Source organism: Neltuma alba, unplaced genomic scaffold (genome assembly GCF_004799145.2).
Source record: "Neltuma alba isolate B1F8T4 unplaced genomic scaffold, ASM479914v2 tig00011953_pilon, whole genome shotgun sequence".
NCBI classification, from domain to species: domain Eukaryota; kingdom Viridiplantae; phylum Streptophyta; class Magnoliopsida; order Fabales; family Fabaceae; genus Neltuma; species Neltuma alba.
The window spans coordinates 32,931-45,613 of record NW_021636532.1 but is presented as its reverse complement, the minus strand read 5'-3'; the positions used below and the strand labels follow the sequence as shown (position 1 = coordinate 45,613).

Genomic DNA, 12,683 nt, shown 5'->3' with positions numbered 1-12,683 from the left:
AAACCATGGTTTTGGTTTTTGATGGGGTGTTTGGATTAGCATTTTGTGTAAAACCATGGTTTGCAGTGCATCCAACGTGCCTAAATGGTCCGGAAGAGCTCTGGCGTCCGAGTTACCTTCTTACGGAGATTCTCGTATTAAACACCGATATCATCATATCAAATCAAGACATCACAAATTTGAGAGGCAGTGATGATCAAGCTGTTCGATGCACACTGTCACCTGCAGGACTCCAGAATTTTAAGTAAGACCCCTCAATTGGTCAAGGCAGCCCAAGATGTTGGAGTTGTGTGCTTTGCGGTTAATGGAGTTTCCGAGAAAGACTGGCACCTGGTTAAGGAGATGAGCGAAAACCATCCTTCCGTCATTCCCTGCTTCGGTCTCCACCCATGGTCATTTCTAATATCAGTATCGTCGTCGTTTCGCTTGTTCATTGCGTTTCCTTTTTTGGTTGAGTACTTGAGTTGATTCGGATGGCCATAAAGGATTTGGGACTTCTCTGCAGGTTTGTCGCGCAGAGGAGCCCCAGTTGGTTCAAGACCCTGAAAGAATATTTTGATGCTACACCCTCTGCTGCAGTAGGAGAGGTGCCTCTCTCTCCGTTTTAAAATTCCGTCTATTGATTAATTTCCATGATTCCGGGGAATTGTAGAGTTCACTTGTAGCTGTGGAGACTGCTTTACTATCCATAGCTTCTTGGACGTACCTAGTGCTTGTGCATGCATGGTTTCTAGTCTTACATACAGGCGTTAAAATCTATGGACGCTTTTGGGGCTTGCGTGTATGCGTAGCTGAGATTTCTTATGATGGGTTCATGTGAATTGACTGTAGCAGCGTGTGTTACTGTGACTCCAGTATTACGTGCTTAACCGCTGTTGTCATAGATTGTTTTACTTTATTTCAGATTGGTGTGGACAAAGGATCTCGTGGAAGGCAGATTGATTTCTCAGAGCAGGTTTTATCATCTCAAGTGTTCCACTATCCTCTTTTCTTTCAGCTGTCTCTGGAGTGCTTCCCCCCCCCCCCCAAAAAAAAAAATCTCAGTGTTCTGGAACTCTTGATAGCTTCATCGGTTCTCTTGGATGAAAGCACTGATTTGGCTTTCTCTTTCATATATAATACCGTAATAGGAGGGTGGATTCCTTGACGGTTTAATAAAGATTAGGAAGTAGCTTCAGCTTTCATGTTCTGTTCATTCTTTTGCTTGAAAATATTTGCTAGATTTTTGCTAATGTGTTGAGACATCTCTGCAGGTTCACGTATTACGGCAGCAACTTGAACTTGCGAAAGAGTTGAACAAGCCAGCATCTGTCCACTGTGTTCGAGCTTTTGGTGACCTTCTAGAGCTGATGAAGTACGAATACTGATATCTCATCTTTTCCTGTTTCTTTCAATTGTCAGTTCCAAAAATTGTTTAATGACGAGTATAAGTAAAAAAAATTTCAAATGTAATTTTTTTCCAGATTGCTTAGTTCTGCTAAAGTGAATTCTCATTTTAAGCCGTCTACTTTGCATTATTCCTTTAAAATTTCAAAATTTCCAGGTCCATTGGGCCTTTCCCTGCCGGTGTCATTCTCCATTCCTACCTAGGTTCTGCCGAGATGGTTCCCGAATTTTCCAAGCTGGGTGCTTACTTTTCCTTCTCTGGGTTCCTTATGTCACTAAAAGCAAACAAGGCGAAGAAAATGCTGAAGATGGTAATGTTCATAAGCTCTGAAATGTGATCAATCTTACAATCTCTTGTATGTCAAGACTGTGACTGGTCTTAACTTCATATTCCATTTAGGTATCATCTGATAGGATTTTATTGGAGACAGATGCCCCAGATGCTCTACCAAATTCAAACATAGATTCTGTCTTTTTAATTGAAGGAGATGCTTCTCTCCCTGAACATATGCGTGGCCATTCAACTCCATCAACTTCTGGCTCCTCCACAGATGCCTCAATTTTGCCAAAAGAAACGCTTAATCATCCAGCAAACATTCGCAACGTATGTGGCTTATATAATCATCTTTATTGTTATCTTGTTTATTGTAGAGAAGCATACCCTTTTTCCCATTATTCACTTGCAGTTAGAAGTTGAGTTTTACTGACAGTGATTGCATGAAATCTTCTAACATGTTAACTTGCTTTCTTGGAGATAACAACATGTCTGCTAAAGACGATCGTTTTTGACATATTTAATACGTATGAATGAATGGTGCTTGCATGTGCGTGGCTGTGTTTAGGAAGAAGAAATTTAAAATCAGAAAATGAAGAGGGATAAACTATGAATTACAATTATTTGGTGTAGAGAGTAATAATTTTGTTTAGACACTGAGGTCTTCATTGTACATGCAGGTGCTTGATTACGTTGCATCCCTGTTAGAGATTTCTAAAGAAGAACTTGCTGAACGAAGTTACCAGAATGCAGTCCGTCTATTCTCATACGAAGGTTCCAAGGTCCTTCAAATGTGATCAAAATCACGACCAGAGGTTGTTGGTTGCTTGTCTTGGTTTGCTTATGTTAATCTGCCTGATGGCCTGCCAAATTTTGTCAACTGCAAGATGTGAATGAATTGATTAACGTTGGCGATACCAAATTATTAGCCATAAAATAAAGAGGACCGTTAAAGAGGAATATGTAGATGACAAATACCATGCACAAATTATTCGAATTGCTCAACAAATTACATCAACCCCGGTAATGAATATAGACTAAAAGTGGAATTAATGTTTTGTTTAATATTTTGATGTAAAATATTACGTGATAATTTCAGCTGTTATTGGATCAATGACAAGAGTATTAACTACTAACACTTCAAAAAATCAATTGGATTAAATCACAAAAAATGCAATGTGCCGTTCAATTTTTTTGAGTCTCTACTTCAACTGATGGGGTGGACCAAAAAACAAAAAAGATATTCTAACTGAGGGCAATAATTCTAATTTTTGTAATTACTTTCTTCAACGTCCTCATTCAGTGTTAGTAGTAGTTGACATTATCTAAGAACAGAGCAAAGCCGGGAAAGAGAAGAAGAAGGAGGGGCGAATCTATGGTCAATCTCGGTTCATTGTGAGCTAGGAATTAATCAGGCCAGGGAAATGCCCACATCAGTTGGGCGGCGTACGAGAATATCCTACAAGAGAGTAAAAGGAAAAACTCAACGAAATTCTCACAATGGGTTGTGAGTATTCGTAAATGATACTTATCCGGTCCTTAATATAAAACCATTTAACTAATTTGATTACATTAAGAAGTTAGGTAAGTTAGTTATTATAAAAAATGACACATTTTTCTAAAATACATAATCATCTTTCTTAATACCCCTCTCCCTCTTCTATTTGATTATGGTTGAGGGAGTATCCATGGGGTTAATTTAGAGAAAATTGATAAATATGATAAATAGTTCTTATATTTAGGACCAAAATCAACTCAAGAATTGGGTCCTATATTAAGGACCAAAAGAGTACTTCTCTAATATTAAATGTAAGATTCTTATACACACTAATATAAGAGTCTTATATTTAGGACCAAATGAGTATTTTACTGGCATGTCCTGATTTTGTGAGCCCAGTCACTTAAGTTTTTTTTTTTGTTGAAAAAAAAAGAAGAAGATAAAACTCGACGAGATCTCAGAGAAGTTTAAGAAAAGGAACCGATGTAAGTTCATAATCGTAGAACACACACTTGCTTTCCCATACGCCACGTTAGATCTTTCTTAAAAAAATAAAAGTCAACGAAGTAACCATTTCGCTATGGTCTATCTGAATCCAAGGCGGAAATGGTACCGTGTAGAAGCTACCCCATTGGTTCGTGAAGATCATAGTTTGAGAGGGTTGAGAAGCAGCGATGATGAAACTGTTCGACGCCCACTGTCACCTGCAGGACCCCCGAGTCTTAGACAAGGCACCCCAACTCATTAATACTGCCCTTGACACTGGGGTTGTCTGCTTTGCCGTTAACGGAGTTTCCGAGAAAGACTGGCACTTTGTTAAGGACTTGAGCGACACTTATCCTTCTGTCATTCCTTGCTTTGGCCTCCATCCATGGTGTTATTCAGTGCCTTTCGTTTTCGGGTTAAGTTATTCGGCTGTGGATCAATTAACTGTCTTAAAGTTCTCCACCTGCAGGTTTATTGCGGAGAGAAGCCCCAGTTGGTTGAAGTCCCTCAAAGAATATTTTGATGCTACACCCTCTGCTGCAGTCGGAGAGGTATCTCTTTCTTTCTGTCCCCTTGAGGTTTGCCAAAATCCACTTGTTACAAGAAATTGGGTTTATTTGCATAAGGAAAAAAAAAAAGCTCTTGTTTGGATTATGGATTATGTTCTGTAAGCTAGTAATGGGGATTGCTGATTGGCAATATACATATATGTATATCTGTGATGACTGCAAAAGCTTGTTTAGTATTGACTCATTAGATGGAAGTTTTCACATGACGATTTTCAGGGACTTAATGTGTAACTCTGGTATTGTGTGCTTAACACTTGTTGCAATAGATTTTCCTCTTTTGGTTATACGTAATACTTCTAATTTATTTCAGATTGGTGTGGACAAAGGACCACTTGCAACGCATTCTAATTTCTCAGAACAGGTTTTTCCTTCTCTTTCCCCTCAACTGTTTATAAAGGTGTTTTTCTGTCAATGATCTTCATAGCTTCGTCGTCATCATCTCGGACCAATCTGCAAATGCTTCTATTTAGCTTTCCTTTTCTTAAAGATGAATATCTGCAAATAATCACTTCAATAGGAGAGTAGATGTTGTCAATAGCCCAATGAGGTTGTATATAAAGTAATTTCATGTTCTATTCCTTACTTTTGGGATATCGGCTACACTTTTTCCCTTATGCATCAAGACATCAATGTAGGTTGAAGTACTGCGGCTGCAGCTTGAGCTAGCAAAAGAATTGAACAGGCCAGCATCTGTCCACTGTGTTGATGCTTTTGATGAACTTCTTCAGCTGATGAAGTATGAATATCAATATCTCATATTACAAAACTTAGTTTAGTGACAATGACATTTCAATGATTATTCAAATGCAAAACTCTCTCTCCAGATGAGATTGATTCGGTGTGCGAAACAGAGTTCTCTTGCTATCATTTTAACCAATAGAAGATGCATTCTGTGACGCACTTCCGATAGCATCAATCCGATTCTTGATCTCATTGCTTACTTCTAAAGCATATTCCCTAGTTGTTTGAAACTCTTCTAATGTACAGTGTCATAAAAACTTCAAAATTGGCAGGTCCATCGGGCCATTTCCCGCTGGTGTCATCCTTCATTCCTACATAGGTTCTGCGGAGATGGTTCCTGAATTTCACAAGCTTGGGGCTTATTTTTCCTTCTCTGGGCATCTTTTGTTTCTAAAACCAGACAAGGCGGAGGAAATGCTGAAGATGGTAATTTTTCTAAACCTGGGTCATGTGATCAAATTTGATCTGTGTCATGTTATATATGTCAGAACCAAGGCTTTTCTTAAAATCTATATCCCATTTAGGTACCATGTGATAGGGTTTTATTGGAGACAGATGCGCCAGATGGACTACTGAGATCAAACGTAGATTCTCTGTTTCTCGTTGAAGGGGATCCTTCTCTCCCGCCGGACCTTCGTGGCCAAACCACTCTTTCCTCAAATTCTGGCTTCCCCATTGATGCTTCAACGTTGCCAAAGGAAACACTCAATCATCCAGCAAACATTCGCAACGTATGTGGCCAAAGTCCTCAAATTTTTAGCGATGATCCCAATCCCATGAGATTTTTCAGGGGTTGACTTGCATGCTTCAATCTAATGACTTTCTGCTAATCACATTCAAGACGCAATTTTGATGCTTTACAGCTGTTGTGTGCAGAGTACAACACGCAAAGCAGGGGATAATTGCTTTATTTAAGGTTCTCATTTTTTTTTTTTCCAATTTCACATGCAGGTACTGGGTTACGTTGCGTCCATGCTGGAGATTCCTAAAGAAGAACTTGCTGAATTAAGTTACCAAAATGCTGTCCGCCTATTCTCATATGAAGGTTCCAAACTAATCAAAACGCCAACAAAACCATAACAAAAGATACAATATATATATATATATGTATATATATTGAGCCGACATGTTAATGTGCGGCGATGGTTCGCTTGTATGTCCCCCAAATTTGGTTGTCTTTTCCTAAGAAGGATGTGTCTCGGGCAGGGCTTAGTCAATATTAATGTCAATTAAATTAATTACTTGTGGGTCCGGGGAGCATGAAAGTAAAGTGTCCATGTCAAACACCGGACAAATTTACGTCTGGGTGTTTGGGTAATGATTTTAAAAGTAAAATAAGGATATGGGAAAATTTTATTTCAATTTATGTAAAAAATATTATTGTGGAAAACTAAACACTCTCTAAATTTATGTATTCATAATATATCGAATTGTTAAAGTTGAGTCGTCAAATTGATGAAATGTACACCCTTCATATAGTTTTTTATAAGTTAATAAAATGGGAGAAATTTTTATTATCAAGATATGCAATATTACCAACTTTTATAAATATTTACCGTGACGCTTACAAAAATGCCTTCTATAAAATATCAACTCAACTATTATCCTTTTTCCTTTTCATTTTTCCATAAGGGACCATTATTGCTCAACTATTTATCATTACTGCAGCAAAATAGGACAGAAAATATTTTTTTAAAAAACACAAAACTGTACTAATGTTGATCTAATCCCAGCCTTATCACGATCAATAGTTTCTCATTCAATTGCTGACTTACTCATTAATCCCTCTCTCCCCTCTTCCAGAAAACAGAGATTGGCATACCTGGGAAATTTTTATATATTGAAAGCGTATTTCACAAGAACTTATCCAAGTAACTGTACAAACAGTTGTGAAGAAAATCCTTTTGCTCACAGGCAATGCATGGGAACTCATGCCCAGTGCCTTGACTCGACGCCATGAGAAGCTCCACCTTCGTAGAAAGCAGCTGAAAATCTGCAATAATTATCTAGTATATATTTCTTCTTAGCATCCTTATAGCTTATTCTACAATTACACCCAGGGATTATCATCATCAATTGTGCCAGTAATCACGTATTTATAATACTTATATGCATATAAATATATGTAAAAGAATAAATTATGAGAAGATGTTCATCCAATGATCTCTATCAATTCAAGAACTCATGGAAGAGTTTGAGGAATTTCTGCATTTCCTTGGGAGGAAGTGCCACCAAAACATTAACGCCACCGCCGCCTTCAGCCTCATCATCTGGGGGGAAAAAGAGGATAATATCCTTCCTGTGATACACCACTGGACAACTATACCTAGGCTTTCCCCATGGATACTCCACCTCTGCAAACCCTAGCCTCCACCACGACGACACCAGCACCTCACCGTTCGGAAAACCATGGTACAGCTCCCCCCAGTCTATCACCGATCTCGCGTACTCATCCGTCATTCTCACCGCGCCTTCACTCACCGTCTCCACCAACCGACCAAAGGGACCTCGCTTCAACTCCTCACACTTGGCCGTCGCATACGCAGTCAATACCGCGTTTCCGGCGTAGGCCTTCGGCAGCGGAGGATTCAGTCGCGACCTAATATCCACAGCATACAGCATAGTCGACGACCGATTCGGATCATCTCCCGCGGATAACGCCTTGCACCTCCACACGAGAGCGGTGACGACGTTGAAGCCGGTGATGCGGGCGGCTCCAGTGGCATTGGCCTTGGCCTCGGCTTTGAGGTGGTTGATGTTGTGGGCGGTTAAACGGAAGATCTTGAAATCGAGGTGCTCAGAGGAGGCTTCGAATACTCCAGACTCGGGGCCCGTGACGGGGAGGTTACCGAGATTGAGGAGCTCGGGGTGGCTGAAGGGAACACGTGGCGGGGATCGAGCGGCCAGGAGATGCCTGTCGTGGGAAGGGGTCACGGCCAAGGGCTTGTTGGCGGCGAAAGCGGCAAGGTTGTCCAAGAAGATCTTGAAGCTAATGCCGTCGACAGTGGTGTGGCTGGTTGAGATCCCAATCGCAAAGCCGCCACAGTTGAAGGACGTCAGCTGCCATGAAAAAACAGAATTAATTAATAATTAATTAAATTACTATGGTGATGAATTCTTTCAATGTTTGTTTAATTATAATTATATCTGCTGCATGCCTTGACATAACAATACTTGTCGCATTCCAGATTTCCTTCTGAATCACTTTCACATTAATAAGTGATCCCACAATGCTGTTGAGAAAAAGCTAACTTTTCGGCTGTCTAACTAGCGCATTAAATTGGCACTTATATTTCATTACATGAATGGATTGATTCCGTAATTCTTGTAATAGCTGCTAGTAATAATATCTGATACACGTTGATTCAAAGCAAACAATTTTCCAAATCCTGCGGGCAAAACAACAACAACAACAAATTTTATAACCCCACTTCTTTAATTTTTTCAAACGAACCCATTAAAATTCTTTCCTCTCCCCTTCTCTTCATTTCTCTCATGCCAAAAAGACCATAAGGCGATGTTCATTTTTAACTCACCATGTATAATTTTGCCAAAATAAAACTAAGGGACGAGCCAGCTAGAAAAGCATATAACTAGAAACCTCAAGAGCAGTAAGTAGTACTAACATATTTGATGCCAATCACATAACAACAAAAATTCATAGCAAATGAAAAGCCCTAGTTTGTATGAGCAACAGATTAACTTTGACACATACATGTTGGTTTACGTGCAAGAGAATTACAGAATATGAGAGACAGATATTCGATCGTCTCTGCGTTTTTGTGAATCTAAAAGCGGAAACTAGAGCCAGCAACTTCATGATCGTGATGAGATCTGAAAGTACAGTAAGTCTTAGTTCCACGTCTGCCATCAAAGTATAAGTTGAAAAGAGATGCGGAACAAAAAGTTTTTCGGCGCATTATTACTGAATCGCTCAGAAAAAGCAGATACATTATTTATTGTTCAGAAAAAGGAAATCATCATATCGTGATTTCGGAACCGCCCGCGGGCGTGCCACGGATAGATGTTATAGTTCAACGTTGAAAGGCTAGCTAGAAATTAAAGTCCACATGCATTTGGGAAAGGATCAGAAAGACATTAATTTCAAACTACTTTCATGTAATTATGTCTGACCTGAAAGCAAACCCTACCCATGCCCTAGCCACGCACAATTATACAAAGAGCATACGGATGAACACAACTCACCTCTTCACATGCAGAGACGAAAGATAATGAAGACTTTAAACCAAGGAATTAAAAGCAACTGAATTGATAAGGATGGAGAGTATGTTCATGTCGTACCTGGAAAACACACAGTGGCTGATCACCCGGTTTGAGAAAATCCTTATTCTTATGAACTAACTGAGCAAAAGCTGGATTAGGGTAGACCAAGTCTCCTATCTGATCCAACTCCAAGTCACTGGAAGCCACCACAAACCCAGCTCCCGCACCGTTGCAGTCTATCTCCAACCGACCGGTTTCAGAGTTGAGCTTCAGTCTTCCGGCGAAGAAGTCATAAGGCACCAAAGCATCGGCCAACGCCCTCTTCAGCCTCTCAGCTACAATGTCCGGAGGGAAATCCTCCTGGGATGCGAAGAAGTGAACAGTTTCAACGTCGAAATTGAGGACCTTGTCTATGTTTGACAAGAACATGGACCTTCTCTCCGTTTGTTTGGATGGAAAAACCATGCACGAGTTTTGGATCCTCACCTTCAGATCCTGAGGCAAAGGAGGAACTTCTTGGCAAATAGTTCCCATCCTCTTGTCTGTGTATTCAAAATATGAATATGTGCGTGCTGTTTACCTTTGCTGATCTATATATATATATACACACTTGCGAAACTGATTAGAATGGCTTAGATTGTGACACGAAGTCAAGAGAGAAGATTTCGGAGAACGAATAATGACATCGAGAAAGGAAAATGAAGGTGATCGTGGAATAGGGTTGGTACATACTACTTAATTGCAGGCATATGTAAGTGTAGAGTGAGAGAGAAACAAGTGTCAGACAATGACAGGATTGAGAACTTGAGATTGTTGTTGAGTTCAGGTTAATAATGGAGGCGGTTGGTTGGTAGGTTCAGAGAGGATAAAAGGCAAGGGCGTGGGGGAGTGCATATACTGTTGTGTAACGGTGTGCAATGAAGGCTAAAATTGTTAGGTGGATGCAATGGAGTGGTGATCCATGCATTTTCCCATACTTGCTGTCTCCTAATAATTAGCTCTTCGTCTCTTATTTTTCCCCTTCTGGCGAGTGTGGCGACCCCATCTTCCTTTCGGTGTGAGCATGATGCTGATAAAATCTAAACTATCCAAATATCCAAATACAGTTTTAATGTTTAGATTTAAAACTTTTTAATTAGTAATTTTTAAATAAAAATTATAGTTAAGAAATTATATTTATTTTGGATCATGTACCTATAAAAAATTTTTAAAAAATATATTAAATATTAAATCCTAATCATCTATATTAAATTTGAATGGTTGAGATCTGGTAAGCATTATGATATACTTATTCCACTTGATGCCTTGGTGGGACAGTTTTTATGATGGTTTCTTGCTTTTTCTTTTTCTTTCTTGTCTTTCTTTATGACTTTGATTCTTTTCTCTTCTATTTCTATGATGAAATACGAATTTAATTCTTCAATTGTGGTTTCTTTCTTTTTCTTTATGCCCCTTGCCCATTCTTTACAGATTTGATTGTGATTTCCTTCTTCTTGATAAAAACATATATTTTTAACCTTCAGCTTTAGATGAGATTGTAATTTGACTATTTAATATTTAATTTTAAAAAGTAGCTTTAGATAAGATTGTAATTTGACTATTTAATATTTAATTTTAAAAATGATCTCTTGAGTTTTTTAATTTTAATTCCATTCATTTCAAAAAATAATTTTTTATAATAATTATTTTTATTTTGAAAATTATATTTAATGGAGTGTTTGCATGTTATATAAAGCAATAACAAAAAATATTAAATATTAAATTTTAGTTATTCATATTAAATTTGAATGACTAAAATTTGATTAGCATTATGATACTTGTTATTATGATTAGTATTGAAACTGGCTGATTTCCTGTATTTCCTTTCATTTTCTACGCTCTTTAATGGCCCTTTATTTTCTCACGTTATGCTGCTTAAACCCGGTTTAAAAAGTCCAGACCCTCACGCGGTAAAACCTAATGTCATTAATACAGGATTTGATTCTTATCTCACTCTGCAATTCCACTGTCTTATCTCCTTCAGTTTTGTCTCTTTATTAAGCGCTTGTCTCCGCCAGTTTCTGCATCTTCACACTCGTTGGTTTCGTTTTGCCGCCAGTGATGATAAAGAAACCAGGCTAAATAATGAACTCACTGCGCGGCTATTATATATATATATATATATATATTTCAAAATTCAAATTTATCCACTTTGACCTTGTTTAATTAGCTCACTTTTTGGATTTTTAATGTTTGTACTGCACTCCACTACCTAATGAATAGTCATTTATCAAATTCCTTCCGTCCTTATGTGCGAGTAGTATATCTTGTCAACGGTTCTTGATCTGTCTTATTAACGAAGGATAAATAGTTAAAACTAATTAATATTTTATATTGAAATTTTATTTTTAATTCTTTAATTTTAATATTATTAGTCTTAATTTATTTTTTAAAACAATTATAGTTGTTTTAAAAATCAAACTTAATATGTTAGGATTTATTTAGGAATGCTTTATATCATGATCACCACTCAGGATATCAATAGCATCACTTTTTTTAAAACAATTTTATGATTAAATGATTAAAAATATACTTTATGAAATTAAGAGGACTAAATTGAATCTTTATATAAAATTAAATGGCAAAAAATATACTTTAACCATTTTAAAATGATGAATATCTGGAAACAAAGGCCCGAAATTTCCAAGCCATGCATATTTTTAAACCGAAAAAGTATATAATATACTGATTATAATCTGTTTACAAACAACTAATTAAGAACCACTGCTCATTAAAAAGCAGTTTGATTCAGCTGCACACAACTAATGTACCGAGGGAAAAAAATTTGTGCGGCCATTTGCAACAAATGAAAATTAAGGAATTCAAAATGGGAAAGTTTAGGAAAGTATTTAAGCAGCAGTTACAATATTTTCTTCTGAAAGTTACATTAATTACTATGATCTTAACACCTTTCCAGCTCACCCCACACACATGCAAATGCATTATTGGCTTATAATTGCAACCTTTCATATGTAGGCATCGACGAACTCACCATCAAATTCTACCAATTTTCCTAACCTTCAGTTAGTTTACCTTCAGTCAAGTTCCTCACCCACCAGGGCATATATATGCAGTGACTAATTAATACTCGGCCTCCATTTAAAAAACTCGTTTCTGAAGAGCTCCCGTCGTCGTCAAGCCACCTGTTTAATCGATCTCTTCCTCATGCATTACCAGACCCTGGCCCATTTATGATGCCTGTGGCCGAACTCACCATTAAACTCAGCAACTGCGCATTTAATTCAATAATCAAATAAGAAATCAAACTGAACTGAATCAATATATGTGTGTGTTGTAATATTTTTTGGGTGTGTCAAAGAAAGGATCCTACATTAATTGGGAATATGGGAAGATAAAAACAAATTGAGTATTAATTGTGAACAAATTTTCTTATTATTATTAAGAATGGTTCAGAACACACAGCTCTAGAGTTTTCGAGCTCCTCTCTTCTCCTTCTTGTGTGTTC

The 12,683-nt window shown here is 37.8% G+C and overlaps 3 protein-coding genes across 3 annotated transcripts; 2 read left to right on the top strand and 1 right to left on the bottom strand.

The window, feature by feature from the left end:
- The first annotated feature begins 110 nt into the window (after positions 1-110).
- LOC114719825 (uncharacterized metal-dependent hydrolase YabD-like) lies at positions 111-2,620 on the top strand. The gene is made up of 7 exons (XM_028905372.1): positions 111-392; positions 506-587; positions 905-955; positions 1,254-1,354; positions 1,544-1,697; positions 1,787-1,990; positions 2,341-2,620. The coding sequence occupies exons 1-7, from the start codon at positions 193-195 to the stop codon at positions 2,455-2,457; spliced, it is 909 nt and encodes a 302-aa protein (XP_028761205.1). The 5' UTR covers positions 111-192; the 3' UTR covers positions 2,458-2,620.
- A 1,125-nt stretch (positions 2,621-3,745) lies between these two features.
- On the top strand, positions 3,746-6,475 carry LOC114719824 (uncharacterized metal-dependent hydrolase YabD-like). Its single transcript, XM_028905370.1, has 7 exons — positions 3,746-4,032; positions 4,114-4,195; positions 4,524-4,574; positions 4,849-4,949; positions 5,227-5,380; positions 5,479-5,685; positions 5,906-6,475. Exons 1-7 carry the CDS (start codon positions 3,833-3,835, stop codon positions 6,032-6,034), a joined length of 924 nt encoding a protein of 307 aa, XP_028761203.1. The 5' UTR covers positions 3,746-3,832; the 3' UTR covers positions 6,035-6,475.
- A 292-nt stretch (positions 6,476-6,767) lies between these two features.
- Positions 6,768-9,868, bottom strand: LOC114719823 (fatty alcohol:caffeoyl-CoA acyltransferase-like). The gene is made up of 2 exons (XM_028905369.1): positions 9,257-9,868; positions 6,768-8,014 (listed from the first exon to the last, which is right to left on the bottom strand). The coding sequence occupies exons 1-2, from the start codon at positions 9,710-9,712 to the stop codon at positions 7,124-7,126; spliced, it is 1,347 nt and encodes a 448-aa protein (XP_028761202.1). The 5' UTR covers positions 9,713-9,868; the 3' UTR covers positions 6,768-7,123.
- Between the last annotated feature and the right edge of the window lie 2,815 nt (positions 9,869-12,683).